General features: G+C 49.6%; 1 protein-coding gene across 1 annotated transcript in view; it reads left to right on the forward strand.

Annotated features, from left to right (window-relative positions):
* Positions 1-2,893: 2,893 nt before the first annotated feature.
* LOC142030495 (scavenger receptor cysteine-rich domain-containing protein DMBT1-like) overlaps positions 2,894-25,808 on the forward strand; it is a 52,313-nt gene continuing 29,398 nt past the window's right edge. Inside the window, exons 1-18 of the mRNA XM_075026732.1 lie at positions 2,894-3,431; positions 4,228-4,539; positions 5,006-5,047; positions 5,263-5,304; positions 5,762-6,145; positions 7,433-7,744; positions 8,967-9,278; positions 9,745-9,786; positions 10,421-10,462; positions 10,916-11,227; positions 11,278-11,283; positions 13,245-13,580; positions 15,359-15,512; positions 15,824-16,035; positions 16,278-16,450; positions 16,971-17,359; positions 17,979-18,250; positions 23,084-23,161. Of these exons, the coding sequence (XP_074882833.1) occupies positions 2,894-3,431; positions 4,228-4,539; positions 5,006-5,047; positions 5,263-5,304; positions 5,762-6,145; positions 7,433-7,744; positions 8,967-9,278; positions 9,745-9,786; positions 10,421-10,462; positions 10,916-11,227; positions 11,278-11,283; positions 13,245-13,580; positions 15,359-15,512; positions 15,824-16,035; positions 16,278-16,450; positions 16,971-17,359; positions 17,979-18,250; positions 23,084-23,161 (3,958 nt within the window). The remainder of the gene's footprint in view (positions 3,432-4,227; positions 4,540-5,005; positions 5,048-5,262; positions 5,305-5,761; positions 6,146-7,432; positions 7,745-8,966; positions 9,279-9,744; positions 9,787-10,420; positions 10,463-10,915; positions 11,228-11,277; positions 11,284-13,244; positions 13,581-15,358; positions 15,513-15,823; positions 16,036-16,277; positions 16,451-16,970; positions 17,360-17,978; positions 18,251-23,083; positions 23,162-25,808) is intronic.

Below are 25,808 nucleotides of genomic sequence, written 5' to 3' on the forward strand. Positions count from 1 at the left end.
TGTTGAACACTTAGTGGAATTTTTCCACTAAAATTACTCTTAAAAACTATAGGATTTGGTTGTGATGTGGGGACTCTAGGTCCTTAAAATTCTCCTAAAAATTTTAGAGGAAGAAGAGAAATTCTAGTTAAATTGCATAAGCCAGGGAGAAAAATAAAGAATGGCTATTGTTTTCTCTAAAATTCTGTAGTTTTTCTGAAGGATTCATTTGGCCTAATTCTGACATCATTTTAAGCAAAGTAGCACACCGCTTGTTGTCCTTCAGTAGTGCATAATATCTCATGAAATGCAATTTATCTGTATGGTAATTTTTATACGGCAGCACTGTAGCAGCCCAACGAGCACAGGAAAAAGCCATGGTCTTGCTGTCCAAGCTGCATTTTGCTGTGTCCCTGAAGCCTCAATGATCTGCTTGACCCACTGCTCTGCTTTCAGGCCTGGCACCCAGGTCAGCAGAGGCTTTGTACATCACGTAGAAGTGCTACACATACACACTTCTGGTAAGACACAGGTTGAGGGCAGGAAAGCTCTGCTGTATGTCCTAAATTCCAGTAGGATTCAATGCGAATTATGACATCTCCTTGTTCTTTAGCATAAAATATTTTGACAACAATGAATGAAAGAAACATATAAACATGAAATGTGTTCTCAAAACATGCAATTTTATTCCTGTTAACAAAGTGAAAAAAATTTAGCGCTATTTTCTTAATAGAGTTTTACTTAGACTTCATTCAGATACTGAAATTCATTTTCTCTCCTTTGCTTTCCTATTTTGCTTTTCTTATTATTAAAGAATTTCCTTTCTTGCTGAAATAGTTCATGCTCAGGCTGCTGTCTAAATTTTCTGTAGAAATCTTGCATGAAATGTGTGCAGCTGATTTTGAGATCTGGAAGAGAGGAAGAAAAAAGGTGTGTATCAGCTCTGTCTTCACAAGCATCTACTATTGGGCTAGGCAAGCACCTACTAGGATCGATGGGCCAAGAGGACAGGATAGATGACTTCTTAGGGTCACTTCCAGCTTATGTGTCTGACTGTGTTTGTGCTCAATCCCCTCTTCCCCAAAGTGACCCGTCTCCAGCTGGTGAACGGAAGGCACAGATGTGAAGGTCGCGTTGAGCTCTATTACAAAGGACGGCTGGGGACAGTTTGTGATGATTTCTGGGACCTTTCCGATGCCCAGGTTGTGTGCAGGCAGCTGGGATGCGGCCGGGCCATTGCAGCTCCAGGCAGCGCTTACTTTGGGCAAGGCTCAGGCGAGATCCTGCTGGACAATGTGAAGTGCAATGGGAATGAGGTCTTCTTGTGGCGTTGTAATCACTCTGGATGGAGGAAGCACAACTGTGACCACTATGAAGATGCTGGTGTTGTCTGTTCAGGTGCCGTCACATTTTTTCTTTTCTAAATACTTTTGCTATAAATTGCACTCAATACACGTGTGTCGGCATGGGGGGATGCAGACATTCTCCTCCTGAGATAAAATTTCATTCATTCAAGACATATAGTGAAAACCTATACGAGATACACATCTAACCTTTCTTTCTACTTTATTATGAAGAATTTTCCATCTGTGGAAGGGCACAGTCCCTCAGAAAAGGCTTGTTCTCAGGAAGCAGAGTCTGATCTCCCAACAACCCTGTCTTTTCACTCTGCTGACCCTCCAGAGCCAGCATGGACTCATGTTTTTCTCACTAGCGTAGTATACAAACTGTGCTTGCTCATTCCATGCAAAGCAATTAAAACCCCAAGGATCAGATACGCATTGCAATATGCAGAACTTATTCCATCTAACCACCCAGCAGTGACAAAGAGAATAAGGAAACAAGTCAAAATTAGAGGCAAAGCTATGTCTGATAGGCAATGTTCATTGCAGAGGAATGGGGTGAGGTGAAACTCTTCTTATGGCAAGCCTTAATGCATTCGTTATGGGCAATAATAATTTCACAGTCACAACCCAAACTGTCATAGCTAACAACTCACTTTGCATTGTTCCTGTATTTTTCAAGTTTTCCTTCAAGCTTAGGTCCATTAATATTCTTTTCCTTTACAAATATCCATCCATTTTGAGTACTCTGTCACCTTGCTGTTTTCTGATTTTACTTTCCCCTTATTTTTTAAGAAAAGGTAGTTAATTTGTGTTATTTTCTCCTGTATTAACAACAGATCATCATGAACTGAGACATAGCTGATGACAAGTTGTTCAGGTGTTTTACATATATATTGCAGTATTCTACATTTTCTCAAAGAGGAAGAGCCTAGAGAGCTGATTTCATGCTAGAAGAAAATGCTAGCTACATCAGTGGTTTGCACTTAGAAGAAAACAACAAAACTTGCTGCAATACCTCTATTACCATATGCGCGCCGTGTTCAGTGTCTTTTTAAGTGCCATTTATTTCTTGCTTGCATTCGTAGCTCCAATGCCTACAACAGACTGGCCGTATTCAAGAGGTGATTCATGCTGGCCTGATCCACTCCTGGCCTTGCACCAAGCACCACCCCAGGACCACCGCCCGGGCTGCTCCTGGGGATGACCTGAGCCCCTGCAGAAGGGCATCCACAATGGGGACGGGTCCTAGCCCTGCTGCTGGCAGCAACCCTACAGCTCCCAGCTCCATGGCAGGAGCCTGCAGAGGATAGTGTCCAGCCATGTCTGGGCCGTGGTGTCCTGTGGCTGGGAGCAGATGCCACATCGGTACCTTTCCCTGCTGTCACCATCTGGAAATACTACTTTCAGGAAAAATTTTCAATTGGCTGTTGCCCACTTCCATTCTCTCCATTGACCCCAGTCAAGATGGAGTATGCCATCAGAGTAATTTGTCTTGATTTTGCTTCATCCTTGAGGAACTGGGCTTGTAGCTAACACACAGAGGTACCCATTGCCCAAGCGTGGTCCTCATGTGGGTGGCATTTTCCTTCCATATTCACAGGAAAGACCACCACAGTGCCGATGACCTCCACAGTGCCAACAGCCTCAACACTGGAGATAGCCTCCACAGCAGAGATGACCTCTATAGAGGAGACAACCACTGCAGAACCAATGACCTCTCTAGCAGAGACAACCATCACAGCAGCAACAACCCTCATAGGGGAGACAACCTCCCCACTGGAGATGATCACAACAGCATTAACAAATCCCATGCTGGAGATGGTGTCCCTAGTGGAGACAACCACCACAGCGCCAACAACCCCCACAGCAGAGACAACCTCCCTATCACAGACGACCACCACAGCATCACTGATCTCCCTAATGGAGACATCCTCTCTAGCGGAGATGACCACCACAGCACCAACGACCTCCCTAGTGGAGACAACCACCACAGCACTAATGACCTCCCTACTAGAGACGTCCTCCCTAGCAGAGACCACCGGATTGCCAATAACCACCGCAGCAGAGACGACCACCCCAGCAGAGACGACCACCCCAGCAACAACGGCTAGCAGAGCAGAGCAGAGCACACCAGGTAACCCTGTCCACCATCACTCACTGATCTCCTTAGTGCCCCTGATCTCCCTTCCCAGACCTGATTTCACTGGAGGGAGTCCCCCACCCTTAGACCACTGCAGTTAGACCATTCCTGGCACCCAAGTCCACAGTGAGGGTGCAAGCAGAGCAGGGTAAACTGGGGGGGACGTTTAAGGCCAGGACCTCTATAGCCATTGCTGGTGAAGGAAACTGTTTGGGGAGGGATTTCCTCTCACTGCGACTGGGGCTATTGCAATGAGGCAATTATTCTGCCTTTACCCCTCCAGCTCCTGCACAGGTAGTACCATAGCTATTTCCTAGATGGGATTTGGGATGTAACAGGAAAAGAGAAAGCTGCTGCATCAAGTATTTTTCATTCATGTTAGACCTCCATGGGCATGTGGTTCCTGCCCAGGGAGTAGGTGGCTGTGTGAAACAGAGAAGTCAAGATGGTCATTTCAATTGAATGAAAGACCTCCACATGATGTGAAGTGCCATAGGACAGGGGTTCCTTGAAGGCAGGCTACTTTGGGGTGCATGACATGTGCTGACTGAGTTCAGAGCCTTTTTCATTGACACCAAATTCTTGCATCTATAGCTGCAGTGTCCAGCACAGATGGGCCATATTCAACAGGGAATTCACGCCCAGCAGACCTATCCCTGGCCTTGCAGCAACCAAGTAGGCTGCCTGCTCTAGGGCCCCCACTGAGGATCCTGGGTGCTGGGCTGTCAGGACCCTAACCCAGTGCCTTGTGCCGTGTCCCAGGCGCCCGCCTGCGTCTCTCCGGTGGGAGGAACGGCTGCGAGGGCCGCGTGGAGGTGTACAGCGGCAGCAGCTGGGGGACGGTGTGCGACGACCTGTGGGACCTGAGCGATGCCCAGGTGGTGTGCCGGCAGCTGGGCTGCGGCCAGCCCACGGCCGCCCCGGGCAACGCGCGCTTCGGCCTCGGCTCCGGGAACATCTTTCTGGACGACGTGCAGTGCCGCGGGGACGAGTCCTCCCTCCAGATGTGCAGGCACAACGGCTGGGGCGTGCACAACTGCAGGCACGTGGAGGACGCCAGCGTCATCTGCGCAGGTGCGTGGGCACCAGAGCCCACCAGCTCTACCGCAGGTAACACCGCGCAGGTTTTGGTGCCCTCCCCTGGGAGCAGATGATCTTACCTCCCTCGGTAGAGCCAGGGCAGAGCAGTGAGGTTGGGGCTTCTGCTGCCTGCTGCTGGAAGCCCGTGTCACGCAAAAGCCTCATTCTTGCACACAGAGGGCAGAGCGGGCTCTCCATGCTCGCTGGTGTAGGTGCTCATTGCAGGGTCAAAGAGCAGGATGGCAGGATCGCAGTTTGGGGAGGATGGGACAGGACTGGTGACACATTAATCTGGTGTCTGGAGGGCGAATGACAGGATTGAACCTCACGGTCTCTCCCCTCATTAGTGCTCCAGTCTTGCATTTCCATTTCCATGTCCATTTCCATGGCCATGGCCACCCATTGCCACAAGCCTGCTGCAATCACTACCCGTTCATTCACTCCATCTTCTTCCTTGCAGCTGCATATACAACCCCTCCTGCTGAATGGACGTACACTACAGGTAATTCGTGCCCACCCACTTTATTCCCAGCCTTGCAGCGAGCCCTAGCCCAACACGAGAGGAGAAGAGGGGGGACAGGCTGGCTTGTGAGAGCCTTGCATTTGCATTTCATTTCCATTTCCATGCCCATGGCCTTTGCCATGGCCATGGCCATCCATTGCCACAAGCCTGCTGCAATCACTGCCCTTTCATTCACTCCATCTTCTTCCTTGCAGCTCTGCCTCCAAGCACTCCTGCTGAATGGACGTACACGACAGGTAATTCATGCCCACCCACCTTATTCCCAGCCTTGCAGCGAGCCCCAGCCCAGCACGAGAGGAGAAGAGGGGGGACAGGCTGGCTTGTGCCTGCCCGGTGCAGGGCTGCTGCTCCCCTCTGCCCATGACATCTCCAGGGTGCATGAGTGGTGCCCACAGGGGATGGGCCACACTCAAAGTGTACAAAGGGGTTCTCTGTAAATACCCCCGTGCACAAGCAGCCGCCAGGACCCCCAGGAACCTCCGGTAGACCCCCCCAGCAGGTCCCTGCCCATTGTGCATCTGCCTTCTGCACACCCAGGGTCTTTGCTCAGCCACTGCCCTCCCCAGATCCCCTCACATCTGCACCACCCCAGCTCATGGTCACTGTTGACAAATCTCCAACACAACCGGGGAGGTGGGACCCTGGGTGCTGGGCTGTCGGGACCCTAACCCAGTGCCTTGTGCCGTGTCCCAGGCGCCCGCCTGCGTCTCTCCGGTGGGAGGAACGGCTGCGAGGGCCGCGTGGAGGTGTACAGCGGCAGCAGCTGGGGGACGGTGTGCGACGACCTGTGGGACCTGAGCGATGCCCAGGTGGTGTGCCGGCAGCTGGGCTGCGGCCAGCCCACGGCCGCCCCGGGCAACGCGCGCTTCGGCCTCGGCTCCGGGAACATCTTTCTGGACGACGTGCAGTGCCGCGGGGACGAGTCCTCCCTCCAGATGTGCAGGCACAACGGCTGGGGCGTGCACAACTGCAGGCACGTGGAGGACGCCAGCGTCATCTGCGCAGGTGCGTGGGCACCAGAGCCCACCAGCTCTACCGCAGGTAACACCGCGCAGGTTTCGGTGCCCTCCCCTGGGAGCAGATGATCTTACCTCCCTCGGTAGAGCCAGGGCAGAGCAGTGAGGTTGGGGCTTTTGCTGCCTGCTGCTGGAAGCCCGTGTCACGCAAAAGCCTCATTCTTGCACACAGAGGGCAGAGCGGGCTCTCCATGCTCGCTGGTGTAGGTGCTCATTGCAGGGTCAAAGAGCAGGATGGCAGGATCGCAGTTTGGGGAGGATGGGACAGGACTGGTGACACATCAAGCTGATGTCTGAAGGGTGAATGGCAGGATAAAGCCCCACAGTCTCTCATCCATTAGTGCTCCAGCCTCGCATTTCCATGTCCATTTCCATTTCCATCTCCATGTCCATGTCCATGACCTTTGCCTTGGCCATGGCCACCCATTGCCACAAGCCTGCTGCAATCACTGCCCTTTCATTCACTCCATCTTCTTCCTTGCAGCTATGCCTACAACCCCTCCTGCTGAATGGACGTACACGACAGGTAATTCGTGCCCACCCACCTTATTCCCAGCCTTGCACTGCCCTCCCCTGCACGATGCCAGCTCATGGTCACTGTGGCCAAATCTCCAAAACAGCCAGCGAGGTAGGGACCACAGGTGCAAGGCTGATGGGATTCTAACTCAGTGCCAAGATAGAGCCCCACTCTCTCCCCCCATGAGTGCTCCAGCTTTCCATTTCCATGTCCATTTCCATGACCATTTCCATAACCACGACCATGTGCATTGCCATGGCCATTGCCACAGCCATCCATTGCCACCAGCCTGCTGCAATCACTGCCCTTTCATTCACTCCATCTTCTTCCTTGCAGCTGAATATGCAACCCCTCCTGCTGAATGGACGTACACTACAGGTAATTCGTGCCCACCCACCTTATTCCCAGCCTTGCAGCGAGCCCCAGCCCAGCACGAGAGGAGAAGAGGGGGGACAGGCTGGCTTGTGCCTGCCCGGTGCAGGGCTGCTGCTCCCCTCTGCCCATGACATCTCCAGGGTGCGTGAGTGGTGCCACACAGGGCATGGGCCACACTCAAGGTGTACAAAGGGGTTTTCTGCAAATGCCCTCCAAACCGCCCACAGGACCCCCAGGAACCTCCGGTAGACCCCCCCAGCAGGTCCCTGCCCATTGTGCATCTGCCTTCTGCACACCCAGGGTCTTTGCTCAGCCACTGCCCTCCCCAGATCCCCTCACATCTGCACCACCCCAGCTCATGGTCACCGTCGACAAATCTCCAACACAACCGGGGAGGTGGGACCCTGGGTGCTGGGCTGTCGGGACCCTAACCCAGTGCCTTGTGCCGTGTCCCAGGCGCCCTCCTGCGTCTCTCCGGTGGGAGGAACGGCTGCGAGGGCCGCGTGGAGGTGTACAGCGGCAGCAGCTGGGGGACGGTGTGCGACGACCTGTGGGACCTGAGCGATGCCCAGGTGGTGTGCCGGCAGCTGGGCTGCGGCCAGCCCACGGCCGCCCCGGGCAACGCGCGCTTCGGCCTCGGCTCCGGGAACATCTTTCTGGACGACGTGCAGTGCCGCGGGGACGAGTCCTCCCTCCAGATGTGCAGGCACAACGGCTGGGGCGTGCACAACTGCAGGCACGTGGAGGACGCCAGCGTCATCTGCGCAGGTGCGTGGGCACCAGAGCCCACCAGCTCTACCGCAGGTAACACCGCGCAGGTTTCGGTGCCCTCCCCTGGGAGCAGACGATCTTACCTCCCTCGGTAGAGCCAGGGCAGAGCAGTGAGGTTGGGGCTTTTGCTGCCTGCTGCTGGAAGCCCGTGTCGTGCAAAAGCCTCATTCTTGCACACAGAGGGCAGAGCGGGCTCTCCATGCTCGCTGGTGTAGGTGCTCCTTGCAGGGTCAAAGAGCAGGATGGCAGGATCGCAGTTTGGGGAGGATGGGGCAGGACTGGTGACACATTAATCTGGTGTCTGGAGGGCGAATGACAGGATTGAACCTCACGGTCTCTCCCCTCATTAGTGCTCCAGTCTTGCATTTCCATTTCCATGTCCATTTCCATGGCCATGGCCATCCATTGCCACAAGCCTGCTGCAATCACTACCCGTTCATTCACTCCATCTTCTTCCTTGCAGCTGCATATACAACCCCTCCTGCTGAATGGACGTACACTACAGGTAATTCGTGCCCACCCACTTTATTCCCAGCCTTGCAGCGAGCCCTAGCCCAACACGAGAGGAGAAGAGGGGGGACAGGCTGGCTTGTGAGAGCCTTGCATTTGCATTTCATTTCCATTTCCATGTCCATGGCCTTTGCCATGGCCATGGCCACCCATTGCCACAAGCCTGCTGCAATCACTGCCCTTTCATTCACTCCATCTTCTTCCTTGCAGCTCTGCCTCCAAGCACTCCTGCTGAATGGACGTACACGACAGGTAATTCATGCCCACCCACCTTATTCCCAGCCTTGCAGCGAGCCCCAGCCCAGCACGAGAGGAGAAGAGGGGGGACAGGCTGGCTTGTGCCTGCCCAGTGCAGGGCTGCTGCTCCCCTCTGCCCCTGACATCTCCAGGGTGCATGAGTGGTGCCCACAGGGGATGGGCCACACTCAAGGTGTACAAAGGGGTTCTCTGTAAATACCCCCGTGCACAAGCAGCCGCCAGGACCCCCAGGAACCTCCAGTAGACCCCCCCAGCAGGTCCCTGCCCATTGTGCATCTGCCTTCTGCACGCCCAGGGTCTTTGCTCAGCCACTGCCCTCCCCAGATCCCCTCACATCTGCACCACCCCAGCTCATGGTCACCGTCGACAAATCTCCAACACAACCGGGGAGGTGGGACCCTGGGTGCTGGGCTGTCGGGACCCTAACCCAGTGCCTTGTGCCGTGTCCCAGGCGCCCGCCTGCGTCTCTCCGGTGGGAGGAACGGCTGCGAGGGCCGCGTGGAGGTGTACAGCGGCAGCAGCTGGGGGACGGTGTGCGACGACCTGTGGGACCTGAGCGATGCCCAGGTGGTGTGCCGGCAGCTGGGCTGCGGCCAGCCCACGGCCGCCCCGGGCAACGCGCGCTTCGGCCTCGGCTCCGGGAACATCTTTCTGGACGACGTGCAGTGCCGCGGGGACGAGTCCTCCCTCCAGATGTGCAGGCACAACGGCTGGGGCGTGCACAACTGCAGGCACGTGGAGGACGCCAGCGTCATCTGCGCAGGTGCGTGGGCACCAGAGCCCACCAGCTCTACCGCAGGTAACGCCGCGCAGGTTTCGGTGCCCTCCCCTGGGAGCAGATGATCTTACCTCCCTCGGTAGAGCCAGGGCAGAGCAGTGAGGTTGGGGCTTTTGCTGCCTGCTGCTGGAAGCCCGTGTCATGCAAAAGCCTCATTCTTGCACACAGAGGGCAGAGCGGGCTCTCCATGCTCGCTGGTGTAGGTGCTCCTTGCAGGGTCAAAGAGCAGGATGGCAGGATCGCAGTTTGGGGAGGATGGGGCAGGACTGGTGACACATTAATCTGGTGTCTGGAGGGCGAATGACAGGATTGAACCTCACGGTCTCTCCCCTCATTAGTGCTCCAGCCTTGCATTTCCATTTCCATGTCCATTTCCATGGCCATGGCCATCCATTGCCACCAGCCTGCTGCAAACACTACCCGTTCATTCACTCCATCTTCTTCCTTGCAGCTCTGCCTACAACCCCTCCTGCTGAATGGACGTACACTACAGGTAATTTGTGCCCACCCACCTTATTCCCAGCCTTGCAGCGAGCCCCAGCCCAGCACGAGAGGAGAAGAGGGGGGACAGGCTGGCTTGTGCCTGCCCGGTGCAGGGCTGCTGCTCCCCTCTGCCCATGACATCTCCAGGGTGCATGAGTGGTGCCCACAGGGGATGGGCCACACTCAAAGTGTACAAAGGGGTTCTCTGTAAATACCCCCGTGCACAAGCAGCCGCCAGGACCCCCAGGAACCTCCAGTAGACCCGCCCAGCAGGTCCCTGCCCATTGTGCATCTGCCTTCTGCACACCCAGGGTCTTTGCTCAGCCACTGCCCTCCCCAGATCCCCTCACATCTGCACCACCCCAGCTCATGGTCACTGTGGCCAAATCTCCAAAACAGCCAGCGAGGTGGGGACCACAGGTGCAAGGCTGATGGGATTCTAACTCAGTGCCAAGATAGAGCCCCACTCTGTTTCCCTCCATGAGTGCTCCAGCTTTGCATTTCCATTTCCATGTCCATTTCCATGACCACGACCACGTGCATTTCCATGGCCATGACCATGGCCATCCATTGCCACAGCCATCCATTGCCACCAGCCTGCTGCAATCACTGCCCTTTCATTCACTCCATCTTCTTCCTTGCAGCTGAATATTCAACCCCTCCTGTTGACTGGACGTACACTACAGGTAATTCATGCCCATCCACCTTATTCCCAGCCTTGCAGCAAGCCCCAGCCCAACACAAGAGGATAGGAGGGGGAACGTGTTGGCGTGCCCCTGCCCAGTGCAGGGCTGCTGCTCCCCTCTGCCCATGACATCTCCAGGGTGCGTGAGTGGTGCCCCGCAGGCGATGGGCCACACTCAAGGTGTACAAAGGGGTTTTCTGCAAATGCCCCCCAAACCGCCCACAGGACCCCCAGGAACCTCCGGTAGACCCCCCCAGCAGGTCCCTGCCCATTGTGCATCTGCCTTCTGCACACCCAGGGTCTTTGCTCAGCCACTGCCCTCCCCAGATCCCCTCACATCTGCACCACCCCAGCTCATGGTCACTGTTGACAAATCTCCAACACAACTGGGGAGGTGGGACCCTGGGTGCTGGGCTGTCGGGACCCTAACCCAGTGCCTTGTGCCGTGTCCCAGGCGCCCGCCTGCGTCTCTCCGGTGGGAGGAACGGCTGCGAGGGCCGCGTGGAGGTGTACAGCGGCAGCAGCTGGGGGACGGTGTGCGACGACCTGTGGGACCTGAGCGATGCCCAGGTGGTGTGCCGGCAGCTGGGCTGCGGCCAGCCCACGGCCGCCCCGGGCAACGCGCGCTTCGGCCTCGGCTCCGGGAACATCTTTCTGGACGACGTGCAGTGCCGCGGGGACGAGTCCTCCCTCCAGATGTGCAGGCACAACGGCTGGGGCGTGCACAACTGCAGGCACGTGGAGGACGCCAGCGTCATCTGCGCAGGTGCGTGGGCACCAGAGCCCACCAGCTCTACCGCAGGTAACGCCGCGCAGGTTTCGGTGCCCTCCCCTGGGAGCAGATGATCTTACCTCCCTCGGTAGAGCCAGGGCAGAGCAGTGAGGTTGGGGCTTTTGCTGCCTGCTGCTGGAAGCCCGTGTCGTGCAAAAGCCTCATTTTTGCACACAGAGGGCAGAGCGGGCTCTCCATGCTCGCTGGTGTAGGTGCTCCTTGCAGGGTCAAAGAGCAGGATGGCAGGATCGCAGTTTGGGGAGGATGGGACAGGACTGGTGACACATCAAGCTGATGTCTGAAGGGTGAATGGCAGGATAAAGCCCCACAGTCTCTCATCCATTAGTGCTCCAGCCTCGCAGTTCCATTCCCATTTCCATTTCCGTGTCCATGTCCATGACCTTTGCCTTGGCCATGGCCACCCATTGCCACAAGCCTGCTGCAATCACTGCCCTTTCATTCACTCCATCTTCTTCCTTGCAGCTCTGCCTCCAAGCACTCCTGCTGAATGGACGTACACGACAGGTAATTCGTGCCCACCCACCTGATTCCCAGCCTTGCACTGCCCTCCCCTGCACGATGCCAGCTCATGGTCACTGTGGCCAAATCTCCAAAACAGCCAGCGAGGTAGGGACCACAGGTGCAACGCTGATGGGATTCTAACTCAGTGCCAAGATAGAGCCCCACTCTCTCCCCCCATGAGTGCTCCAGCTTTCCATTTCCATGTCCATTTCCATGACCATTTCCATAACCACGACCATGTGCATTGCCATGGCCATTGCCACAGCCATCCATTGCCACCAGCCTGCTGCAATCACTGCCCTTTCATTCACTCCATCTTCTTCCTTGCAGCTCTGCCTACAACCCCTCCTGCTGAATGGACGTACACTACAGGTAATTCGTGCCCACCCACCTTATTCCCAGCCTTGCAGCAAGCCCCAGCCCAGCACGAGAGGAGAAGAGGGGGAACAGGCTGGCTTGTGCCTGCCCGGTGCAGGGCTGCTGCTCCCCTCTGCCCCTGACATCTCCAGGGTGCGTGAGTGGTGCCCACAGGGGATGGGCCACACTCAAGGTGTACAAAGGGGTTCTCTGTAAATACCCCCGTGCACAAGCAGCCGCCAGGACCCCCAGGAACCTCCAGTAGACCCCCCCAGCAGGTCCCTGCCCATTGTGCATCTGCCTTCTGCACGCCCAGGGTCTTTGCTCAGCCACTGCCCTCCCCAGATCCCCTCACATCTGCACCACCCCAGCTCATGGTCACTGTGGCCAAATCTCCAAAACAGCCAGCGGGGTAGGGACCACAGGTGCAAGGCTGATGGGATTCTAACTCAGTGCCAAGATAGAGCCCCACTCTCTCCCCCCATGAGTGCTCCAGCTTTCCATTTCCATGTCCATTTCCATGACCATTTCCATAACCACGACCATGTGCATTGCCATGGCCATTGCCACAGCCATCCATTGCCACCAGCCTGCTGCAATCACTGCCCTTTCATTCACTCCATCTTCTTCCTTGCAGCTGAATATGCAACCCCTCCTGCTGAATGGACGTACACTACAGGTAATTCATGCCCACCCACCTTATTCCCAGCCTTGCAGCGAGCCCCAGCCCAGCACGAGAGGAGAAGAGGGGGGACAGGCTGGCTTGTGCCTGCCCGGTGCAGGGCTGCTGCTCCCCTCTGCCCATGACATCTCCAGGGTGCGTGAGTGGTGCCACACAGGGCATGGGCCACACTCAAGGTGTACAAAGGGGTTTTCTGCAAATGCCCCCCAAACCACCCACAGGACCCCCAAGAACCTCCGGTAGACCCCCCCAGCAGGTCCCTGCCCATTGTGCATCTGCCTTCTGCACACCCAGGGTCTTTGCTCAGCCACTGCCCTCCCCAGATCCCCTCACATCTGCACCACCCCAGCTCATGGTCACCGTCGACAAATCTCCAAAAGAACCGGGGAGGTGGGACCCTGGGTGCTGGGCTGTCGGGACCCTAACCCAGTGCCTTGTGCCGTGTCCCAGGCGCCCTCCTGCGTCTCTCCGGTGGGAGGAACGGCTGCGAGGGCCGCGTGGAGGTGTACAGCGGCAGCAGCTGGGGGACGGTGTGCGACGACCTGTGGGACCTGAGCGATGCCCAGGTGGTGTGCCGGCAGCTGGGCTGCGGCCAGCCCACGGCCGCCCCGGGCAACGCGCGCTTCGGCCTCGGCTCCGGGAACATCTTTCTGGACGACGTGCAGTGCCGCGGGGACGAGTCCTCCCTCCAGATGTGCAGGCACAACGGCTGGGGCGTGCACAACTGCAGGCACGTGGAGGACGCCAGCGTCATCTGCGCAGGTGCGTGGGCACCAGAGCCCACCAGCTCTGCCATGGAGCTCATGGCCCTCTGAGCCCTGTCCCCCGTGTCCCCATCCCCTCCTTGCCACAATCCCCGTCGTGGTACCCTATGCTCTGCGGTGGGGCCATGCCTGTGTCGCAGCACCTTTCTCCTGAGCAAAACATCTCACTGAGGCTCTTCTTCCTCCACACCCACAGCTCCTCCAGTCACTCCAACACCTCCATCAGGTAATGCTCTTCTTTGGCTCTTCTCAAAGTTTTTTTGTGGGCTGTCTCCCTGTTGGGCTTTTTGAATATAATTTTTGTTTCTATGGCAATATCACTTTAAACTTGCATGATAAATCTTAGATAGGCTGTGCTATCCCCTTGCGTCTCAGTGATGCTTATTTTGCAGTTATACTGGTTGGCTGTGGACAAGCCGTTTCCTCGCTGTGCTCTTCAACTTAGTCAAGGCTTAGGAGATGTTGTCTAAATCTCTAACTTCTTTAACCACACACATCACCATTGGCAGGGTGGTATATGTACTTTGGTCAGAACTGGTGATCTAAAGGGCAGCAAGATCAAACTGTGCCAGGACTACATGTATAGTGTAATTTTATTGACATTAATTTTTTGGGTGCATGCTACAGTTTCCTTATTGTTATGATTTCTATACAGCACTCATAAATCATTTTTTCTTCTGAATTTTTTTCATTTTCCATATGTGTTTCATCTACTTCCCTGATGGTATAATTTAATTTGTCTTCTTTTAGAGTTTCCTTAAAAAATGTGGCTTCTTTTTCAAAATTATACTGGTTTAATTGAAATGTTCTCCATTTGCATTCAGAGTCACAGGTGGTTTATCAGAGAAGCTGTGTCCAATGGGTAATTTTTTGCTCTTCTGCTTACTAAAGCTGTTATGGTCTTCAGCCTGCTACTTTTGTATTAGAAAGCAGATTTTAGGTTTAGAGCTTGACCATTCACAGTAGAAAAAGGTATGAAAGTGAAGGTGCCTGAGAGCCCATCCCGTCTGATCCAAGAAACGGGCAGTGTCTGGGTACAGCTGATGCTCCCATGCTTGGAATAGCCCCAAAATCCCAAAATCCTGAGGCAGAGAGGAGTCTGCTGCATGGGGGGGTATCACTGTGCAGGAACATAAAATGGAGGGGTGTTGTCTTTACGTGTCACATGTTGTAGGACTTAAGTTCAGAGCTTGTGCTTACCTTCATATAGGGAAACTTTTAGGATTATCTGTGTGTTTAACGTAAGAATTAAATGCCATTCATGCTGGCAGGAACATGAAAGATTTTTGCAGCTATGCTTATAGGAGAAACGAGATCTATTTAAGACTTGGCCCAGCAGCCTGGAGTGCTTATTTCAGTCTGAGACCATAAAATTACAGAGTTTCCTAGAAGGCTTGCAACTTATTTATCCTCCAAAGTCCTCAGAGGAATAAAGAGAAGCAGCAGAGTAACCAAGGGGATGCTGTCTGCTCAGGAAGGTACTTCCATTTTGACTGTCATGACACCTCCCAGAATCAGATCTCCACTGCGGAAAGGAGAGACCAGGGCAGAAAGCATCAAGGTGTTACCAGCCCAGCCTGAAGAGGGTGGTCTGATACCATGGATGTGACAGAGAACCCAAAATCTAACATGAAAGTAAACCTAAAGCAAAACCAAATATTTGTTTTGATTTGGGTTATACAGAATATCACCAGCAGTCAGTGGGAGTTCTGCTTTTCAGCAGCTGCAGATGAGACTCATACAGGTCAAGTACAATTTTGTAGAGGTCACTGTAAGAAAATTCTCTTCCATTTCTTTCAGCAACACCTTATTTTTGTGGTGGCTCATTCTCAAATTCCTCTGGGATGCTGCAGAGTCCCTTCTACCCTGGAAGTTATCCAAACAATGCTGACTGCATGTGGGAAATACAAGTGGAGAACAATTTCCGTGTTATGCTCACATTTAGAGATATCGCGTAAGTAAAACATTGATTTCCCTGGGCAAATAACAAAGTCAAAACTTACTTGAGAGTCTGAAAACTTATTTGAACAGGCAACCTTCCCAATTTTAAAGGTACTTTCAATAACATCCAGCAGTTGGAAGACTAGAACAAAATATGGCTTATTGTAGTATTCTCTGCTCACAATTTTCTGCTACAGCTACATCCAAAACAAATAAAACCTCTGTTGTGAAAACTTTAAGTGCTGAAAGATTTTATCACGTGTTAGGCAGTTAAATCAGAGTTTCTGAAACACATCTGACAAGGTGCTGACATTTGCTCACCAGGATGCAAAACCACAGATGCCGGTATGACTATGTTGAAGTCTACGACGGACCTCCACACTCTTCCCCACTTCTTGGGAGACTTTGTTCTGGCTCCTTTCCCACGTACATATCCTCTTCAAACATGATGACCGTTCGCTTTCACAGCGATTCCAGATACACCTTCAGAGGGTTTCAGGCTTACTACTCCTCCATTCCAGCAGATCACAACACTAGTAAGTTCCCCGTTGGTGTTTCTCAACGTGCAAGCCTGTTTATTGCTTTTGTTTGCAAAATAAATATTTGTGTGTATTTAAAGATATTGGGGAAATGAAATGATGCATGTGAAATATGATGCCTTGGTGTCAACTGCGTATCTTCTAAATTAAGAAAAAAACAACATTTTGTTCAATTCCAACCTTTAATCATTAACAAATTCCAGAAGTCACTATTATATTGTTTCTTCTTCTTCTACCAGCCCTTCTGTGCTTGCCAGACTACATGCACGCAGTGGTGAGCAGAGACTATCTCCAGTCTCAAGGCTACTCGGCGCAGATGGTCACCCTGAACGACAGTCACTGTAAACCGAGAATCACGTCACGCGAGGTTATATTCAACATTCCCTACAACAGCTGTGGGACAATACGAGAGGTATGCTCACCATCGTGCATGCTGAATTGCAGGACCCACTTTGAAAAATCATGAAAGGGCCATTGTGGTCCACAGTGCTAAGAAGTGAACCAACGAGACCCGAAGGTTTTTAGTGCTTTAGCTTTCCATGCCTTAGGGAATCCCCATGCTTAATAGAAATGAGCTTCTAGGGAGGAAAGCATGGGACGAAGTTATATGAACTTTCCATGACTTAAAGTAGATGTAGTCTTGTAAGTGCCAGGCAGGTTTGGGATGACAGTGTACTACTACATGGTTAGTGTTTTATACAGATGTTCAATGCCTTGCGTTTAACAGAGTTTTTCTCCTCTGATTTCTGTTTAATTACATACTTCAGCAAGTTTATTTACAATGTGTGAGCAGAAAAGAATAACATCAAGCTTTTTGGCTTAAAGAGTTTAAGATTAATCTACATTTTTAAATTGAATATTACTCTATCAAAATTTAGAACATGGAACATGACAAAAATGCAATTCCTCATTTTAAATTACATGTTAAACAGGAGAACAATGATACAATCAACTATTCCAACATGATCAAAATTACATCTTCTGGGTACATAATCAAGAGGAAAAAGAATATTCACCTACATATCAGTTGCAAAATGCTACAAAACACACGGATGCAAATAATGTATGTTGCTGAGGATACCATAGATGTGAATGAAATTCAATTTGGAAGATATGACATGAACATCACTTTTTATGATTCCTCATCATTCTTGTGGCAAGTGCACGACTCTCCATACTACATTGAGTTGAACCAAGATTTGTACCTTCAAGCTTATCTTCGCAGCTCTGACCCAAATCTGATTGTGTTTGTGGACACATGCATGGCATCACCTGATCGTCATGATTTTAACACTCTGGCCTATGATATAATTAAGGATGGGTAAGAGCTTTCTTAAGTCGTTAGAAGCATAGCTGTGATACCCTCTCTGCATTTAATTAAAAGAATAGAGCCAGTCTGAATTGGTTAAGATCTCATTACCAACAGACTCTTTAAAGGGGTCCAATTTTTTATTTTTATAGTATGAGCCTGGAAATAAGAAATTACATTTAGACCTTACTAACATTTCATTTCACTGACTTCATCCTTGTCCTATATGCAAAATTCAAAGTAGTGGGATTGAGGTAGATGAGTTGAGATAGTGAAAACTGGCAGCAGGAATCTGTAGTCCTATTTTATTTTAGTAAAACCAGATCAAGCATTAGACTCATTTTTTTACACCTTGTACAGCACAGACATTAGTAAGAGGCTGTTCTCCCCTCTTCACCACTTACAGTCTCCTTCTCTTAGAAAAAAAGAGTTGCCAATGCTCTAGCTGCTTCATAGGACTTAAATAAGTCTATATTTTAAAAGCGTATGCTATGCTATAGATGTTGCATTTTTATCCCATCGTGCTCTTAGTACCTGGCCATGATATAATTTTGTTTTAATCTGTTTATTTTTGCAGAAATATACATGTGTGTATCCATGAAGACTAATTCTCTTTCCCGTTTCTTCCTAGATGTGTTAGAGATTCTTCCTACACCACATACTACTCCCCCTACAGCCACTTTGCTCGGTTCAAATTTAATGCCTTTGAGTTCATCCGCCGCCATACGTTAGTGTACCTGCAGTGTGAGCTGGTGGTGTGCAGGCTCGGTGACTATTCCTCCCGCTGCTACCGGGGCTGTATTAACAGGTCCAAGAGAGATACAAGTTCTGTCGAGGAAGAAGTGAAGGTCGTTGTCGGACCACTTCAGCTTCGAGAAGGGGATGCTCAGAGTAGGAATACTGGTAAAGACAAATAAGTTTCTCCCATATTTACTCTAAGACTACTTTGGGCTTCAAGAAAAGCCATAGCTCTGCATTTCTGACATCTGTCACTGAAATCTGCTTTTACTAACTTTGCCGAAAGAAGAAAGGGATTGTTTGGCTGATCCAAATGTCTACAACTCTCTTCTTCTTTCAACACCTTGCAAACGCCCTGTTTTCTCCTGCATGTATAAAAAGTATAACTGCTTTGCCTATCCCAAAGGAGAGGTAGCATGTAACCTATTTTAGTGCTATAACTCCATTGAATTAATTAGCTCCAGTCTGCTTGTGTAACGTGAAGGCCAGCTGGGAGCAAACTCCCAGCCTTCTTTAGAAACATTTAATTCCCTCAGTTGTCTTCTGCTTATGAAGTTTGCTCAGTTAGTTAAGTTGTCATCCCTGCTAATACAAAGCCTGTTCAAATAGTTTAAAGCAATGAATTTGTAAGAAGTTAGCTTCTTTCTGACTCTGATCTGGGATCCATCCCTTTTAATGCAGCAGCTCTTTGTGCCCTGATCTTTAATATACTGAGATCAAACCCCCTCTGCCTCCACTCACAGGGCTGGACTCTTCCGAGCGGCGTCCCCAGGCAGTTCCCGCTGCTGCTGATAATCCCCTTGCACCGGTCATTACTGTTGCCGCTGTCCTGGCAGTTGTCGTTTTTGTTCTTGCCGGTTTTCTTGCGAGAACAGCACTGAAGAAACCGCTTTCCCATGGGGTGATGTGAGATCAAAAGTCAGCATCATCCACGAAATGACTACAGGGGAACGTCACATATTATGAGTCAACAAAATGCTTCATTGACAACAGTCACATATGTGGCATTTGTATGAAGCTGTGATATCTTTATCTACAATGAATCCTAGCCTGTTGCAATGCTTTAGAATAACTTTGTAATCCTAACACCTCTTAAATGATTAAAAAATAATTCCAACACTCATGTCACAAGTTGTTTGGTACAATCATTTTATTGTTTTTCTCCTCTCTAATTCTCTTCTCATGTCCTTCTAAGACCATTTATCCAATGCCTCGAAATTTTGTGAGCTGGAGAGAAAATATGAGTGAGGTATCAATAAATATTTCAAGGCTTATTATAAGGGAGGAAGATTTAATTTGGGGAGAGGTAATAGGTCATGTCTGGAAAGGAAATGTAAAAATTGATCTTGCCATGGCATTTGGAGTTGTGGCTATACAGTATTCTAATTATTTTGAGCATTGCTTTTAATGCTAAATTTCTCATTGAAACAATAATGGATCTATGCTTACTTATAAAATGCAGAGTTTTCCAAGCAAAAGTGATCTGTTATGTGAGCAGTGTAATTTAAAATCAAAGGGAGGAGTGTTTACAAAGCAATAATTTTTTTTGCCTTTCAAATTAATGTCTCTGTGACTAAAATACAAATGAATGTTTTACTGTGTTGAAGAGTGTGGTCTGTGGGATTAAAAATTCGCCAAGCGATGGACTGAGCCCCTGTTTCTGAAATACTACATAGGAAATTTCTAAGTATCTTAATGTGGGTTTCAAAAGGAATGAGCCAATTCTTTTTCTTTCTGTATATGCAGAAATTTACAGAAAATATCTGGCCCTAGGAAGCCTGATTGCTGACTCTTGATTCAGAGATGCCTTTTCTTTTGGTTTCTATCACTTTCTCCTGTGTGTCACACACAAAAGCAAAATGACCCACATTGTTCAGGGGAACCTGAACCTGATCTTCTCCTACAGTTGGCGGTTCTTCATTCTCCCAGTCCCTGCCTTTGCCTTCTGCGACTTGGGTGGTGCAGCTGGGACACTTGCTGGTGAAGACTGAGGCAAAAAAGTTATTGAGTACCTCAGCCTTCTCCATGTCCCAGGTAACCAGGTCTCCTGTTTCCTTCCAGAGAGGGACCACATTTTGAAACTCTTGTACATACTGCTGTGAAGAGGTGTGAGGTACCTCTGTTTTGGATGAGTGTTGGGCACACCTCTACGTGTGAGGCTACAGCAAGGCATTTTAATAGAGTTAAACTGTAAAGGGTAGGTAAAAAATAAAATCTAGCAGCAAAGGTAAAACAAATATCCAAACCTCACACGGGAGGTCATGAAGGCCTCCTTGGTTCCTCATTGATGATAGACATGTCTGCAAGTCTGAGAAGCAACAGAGCACAGAAATCATCGTGCCCTGAGAGGTCTAGAAAAAGTTCCCCAACCATTTCAGTGCAACTACAGTTGCTCTTTTCTCTTGTGATTTCTGTTATCTCATGACGCACACCTCCTGCTCCTGAGATCCCTGCTATAGCCCTGGTCTCCTTCTTGCTCCACATTGTGGCACTTGTCCCCATGAACACCACAGCCTGTTTCCCACAGGGCTGCTAGGTCCCTGCTGCTGCCTCCATCCTCTGTGCCAGCCACACGTGTGCCACCTCCTCCTCGGCACTGCTGCTCACCCAGAACATAAAAAGCACATCAGCCAGATCTTCCCTCTGCACCCTCAGCACCACCACCTCAGCCCAACGTCTTCCCACCAGACATTTCCCTAACTTGCCTAGGCAATCTCTTCTCCTGCTTAACGAGACTCACTATTGAAATTAGCATCACCGTTGAAAAGGCTTTTCACGATGTCTATCCTCAGTTTTCACTGTTGCTCGTCAAACCCATTAGTTCTTGCCCTGTCCCTCCTGGCCATGGGGAGTAATTTTCTCCCCTTTCTCTTTAGGTTCATTTTACTAGTTGAAGATTGATGTTTTTCCCATTAAGCTTTCACTTTTCTAGATTATATAAATCCAAATTCAAAAGATACTGACCTGTTGGAGGTGTTTTGTTTGCAATAATTAAGGCTGAATCACACAATCAAGCCTGATTGACAAAGCTTGTCAAATCAATTGGAAGCCTTTCCATTGACATACATCCTAAACCAGGCAAAACTGTAAATCTCATCCAGAAGATTGAATCTCAGCCAGGACACATTTCAGGTCTTACCAAAATGTCATTTAAATGTTGAAAGACATTTCAGTTTTCAGTAACTATAGTTTCAGAGAGATGGATTCTGTCTTTCCTCCTCTTTCTGTATGAAGACTTTGGGAGCTGTATTTTGTCTTCAGACAGAGTCATGCAAACCTGTTGAGTCTAAGGAAGTTTTCTGTGGGCGTGTGAGTGACTAGAATAGACGAAATGTGGTTTTTGAACAGTTGCAGTCAGGTGAGTGTTACCTGGTAGCTTCAGAGGTTGCAAAAAAACTCATCTACTGGGAAGGGGATGAAGCCTCTTATGGTTTTAGTAGAGGTCTCATATGAATTTTTTCCTTCTTTTTTCTTTTTGCTCCCTCTCACCCCTGCTCCTTGAAAACCATGCAGATATATTCCTGGTACATGTCAAGATCTTGTTACACCTTGCCTTGTCTCCCTCATAACTTGTGCTTATCGCTCTTTAATTTAGGCACTGAGTAAAATTAGGCACTCCGTACAAAGACTGACTTTTCTTCTGTGCCCGACCAGTTGCAAGCACAGAAGGACCCCAACTTTAGGGCTCCTCGTTTGCTGAAGTTACCTGGTTACAAAGGTTTATACACAGGTTCGGCTAGTGATGTTGAGGTGTTTCTGAAGCATTCGGCATTAGTTGCCACCATCTTCCATTGCTAAGCCTGGATTCGAGCAGAGCTTTTTTTGCATGAGATATGATGAAAATTGAGTTAGTTATGCTGATGTGAGGGCTCTGGTCTCCCATGCAAAGAGGTGGCAGGGAGGATGACAATATTAATGTGGCAAAGCCAGGCCTTCTTTCCAAAATGCTGGATCCTGTCATCCCTAGTTTCAGGCTCAGAAAGCCAACTGTGAAGCCCCAGTTGCAGGAGGGTGGCCAAAACCTGTTGCTTCAGTTTCTTTTAGAGCTCTTGGGCAGCTTGGGCAGCGTGCATTTGAAAGCTGCACACTGGGCATGTAAACACTTGATCTGAGCCTTGCCAGTGTGAAACAAGCCTTCTTTGTTTCATAAAAGTTCACTGGATTTCTCTAAGGAACGCATTGTTGAGGAAGACAAGTGGACTACTCTCTGCCAACACTGCAAAGATTAATCCAGGCGTCACGTGAGATGCTTCCTGAAGGCTGTGAAGTATGACAGCTGGGATGACACTTACAGATCAAGCTGAAAATTAACTGTTTGGAATACAGACTGGAATTTGTACAGTTTTGAGGGGAGCCTGGGGCCGAGACCTCAGCCAGCTCGTGGTACCCCTGCCCCAAGAGGTGCACCAGCCGGGGCTTTCTTTGATGGGAATCACTCTGTCCAGGCTCCCGGACAGCACAAGCAGTCCAGGGTGGGAGATGCTGCAAATCCCTGCAACCGTCTCAGCCCACAGAGCCACCCTGAAAGAGTCTGGGCAGAGCCACCACCATGGATGTGGGCTTTGGGGTCTGGTCTGCAAGGGGATGAGGCGACACAGCCACCCCCAGCTCGACTTCAGGGCAGCGGAGAAACGGAGAGGTGAAAAAAATCTGTCATCATTTTTTGCTTGGCATCACTAATTTTTCTCCCTGGCTGCATGCAGCTGGCTCCTCTTGGGCTAGTGGCTGCCATTGGATATGCCAAGGGGAGGGTTTAACCACTGGTCCCGTAGAAGAGAAGGGCTTCAAACAATAATTAAGGTAATTGAAAAATCAAGCTATTAGAAACAAACTCTTGCCAAAAAAAATTAAGAGAATGTTTTGAAAAGTTATAAGTATCTCCATTGTATGAAATCACTAACTTAAAAAAAAAATAAATAAGGCTGGTCAAACTGCAGAGCACACCCGTTTAAATCTACATGCTTATAAATTCTGAAACATGTTTTATCTGCGTTACAGGGAACCTGGTTAACCTGAGTCCCATGCTGACCACTGTTAGGATGCTACTGCTGTATGGAGGATGTCTGCAGGGCTCAGGTACTGTGCCTTATGCTACTCAGCACTACCTCTCTCTCTCTTGTGTTTTCCTCTAAAATCAATATTGGGAAATTTTGTAACCTGTATCAAAACCTACTCAAACCAGTAGACATCATGGGTGTTTAGCAGGTTTGAGGATTGAAGATGCCACCAAATATTTTAATTATTTCTTTTAATGTAATGTAGAAAAGATTTGTATTGTATTGTATTTTAATGCATTGCAGGAAAAAAATACATAATGGTAAGTAAATCATTTTCTTTAGTGCACTGGGGGGGTTTGGACAAAAATGTAATGACACACTGAAAGGGGACCCCAGCAAGCAGGTGTGGGAATTTGGTAGAAGCATGGTGAGCTGCATATGTGTAGCATGTTAGTCACAGCCTAGAGTTTAGACACAGCCTAGGTCTGAATTACTGCTTTGGATACACCAGTGTCAGCAGATCTGTTCCGTATAGCGAGGTGTTTGTCTGTGACACGGTTTCTGTGAGCTTTGGGAATAATATTAATCAATGCGGGTAATAATCTGGAAATAGTTCAGAGCCAAGGGGTAACACATGCTCTTCACTGTGTAGATCTTCAGCTGGAAGCCACACAGTACACATGCACCCAGTGCAAAAGTAATCCCTAAGGGGCCACATGCATTCAATTTTTAATTCAATAAGTGAAACGCTGATGGCAGTGACCTTCTGCTACGCTATTCTCAGCTTTTCCAAAGAATTGCCCCTGAGGCTAGTGAATGGGTAGAGCAGATGTTCTGCAGCTCTGGAAGAAGCTCATTTTGGTGACAGCACAGGGGAAATCCTCCTGGGCGAGGTGCAATGCCAAGGGGGTGATGCTCTCCTCTGGCAGTGCTCCCATAACGGATGGTTCGTCAATAACTCTTTTCATCAGGAAGATGCTGGTGTCATCTGTGCAGATAACTTCTGGTTTATTGACGTCAACGATCAATAGCATGTTATACACACCTGAAGGATTGGGATTCTGGTGCTCAGCGAAAGGCAACTAAACTACCAAAATCATTGTCAGGCTTTTCAGATCATCCCAAACTATTCCCCTGCATTTCAGCAAATATTTCATGAGAGAGTACCATAACCCACACATTAGCCCCCACACTCAAAATCTTCAAGTAATAAACTCTAAGGAGCAGGACAGTTACATTTCTTTTTTTTTTTTGGTAGAGTATAATGCCCTTCAGAGGTTTATACTTCTTGCTATTCCCATTCCTTCCTGACTAAAACTGAATTCAACTGATTGCTCATGAGAATCGTAAACTAACTAGAAATTTCTTTATGTGATGTCGAAAAACATCTTTCATGAGACATGTTACTATATTTGCAAAATAAACGCTATTATGCATTTTAAAAATATAAATAACCTTATAAAGAAAAAAATACTGGAGTAACAGGGAAGATTAAAACAGTAACTGGCATCCACAGTAACTGGCAGCCACAGCTTCTCTGGGCAACCTGTGCCAGTGCTTCACCACCCTCACTGCGAAGAACTTCTTCTTTACATCTAATCTAAATCTACCCTCTTTCAGTTTAAAGCCATTACCCCATGTCCTATCCCTACATGCCCTTGTAAAAAGTCCCTCCCCATCTCTCTTGTAGCCCCCTTTAGGCACTGGCAGGCTGCTCTAAGGTCTCCCTGGAGCCTTCTCTTCTCCAGGCTGAACAACCCCAACTCTCTCAGCCTGTCCTCATAGGAAGGTGCTCCAGCCCTCTGATCATCTTCGTGGCCCTCCTCTGGACTTGCTCCACCAGGTCTATGTCCTTCTAATGTTGGGGCCCCAGATCCGCAGGCAGTACTGCAGGAGGGGTCTCACCAGAGCGGAGTAGAGGGGCAGAATCCCCTCCCTTGACCTGCTGGTCATGCTTCTCTTGATGCAGCCCAGGATACAGTTGGCTTTCTGAGCTGCAAACATACATTGCAGCCCATAAGATAGAAATAAGTAATAAATGCTTCCATTGCGTAACATTGCTTACTACTCATCCTTCTTTTTTCCATACCATTCTCTAACTGCATTAGTTGCCAAAAATGTCACAGTTAAACATGATATCTTCTTTTTCACATAGTTCCTGCAGAGAGCACGCCCATGTCTTGTCAACCTCTTACACCCATCACCACCACCCAACGCTGTTCCCTGGGGCAGCAGAAGGCGTCACTCCAAGATGTCCCACTGAAGCACTCCTCGCTGCTCCCTTAATAGCTCCCATACCTAGTGCCTCTGTGTTTGCACAGCCTTACATGTACAAGCCTGCACTGTGGAAAATATCAGTGTATGGACAGAAAAGATCTACACATCTCTTTAAGTGCATTTTTTTCCTCTGACATCCAAGCCACTGAGGACACATGCAGGGAAGAAAGCTTTCCTAATTAATTTATGTAGTTAGCTTGATTGTTTCCTGTTGTTTATTTTCTCTACTAATTCATCTTCCCCATTTTGTTAATTACTCTCTTCATCATCTTTCATTAGTAATTCATAAAACTAAGCTAGGTCAGCATCAGTTCTATTTATCATTATTATTATTTCCAGTAAATATGTATCAAAATTTGATGCAGCTTTGCACCTACATCTAGTATATTGAGCAACCTTATGAGTCAAGACCCAGAGCACCGCTACATTAATTTCCTGAGGAAAATCAA

The sequence above is a fragment of the Buteo buteo genome, chromosome 4 (assembly GCF_964188355.1).
Source record: "Buteo buteo chromosome 4, bButBut1.hap1.1, whole genome shotgun sequence".
Lineage (NCBI taxonomy): Eukaryota > Metazoa > Chordata > Aves > Accipitriformes > Accipitridae > Buteo > Buteo buteo.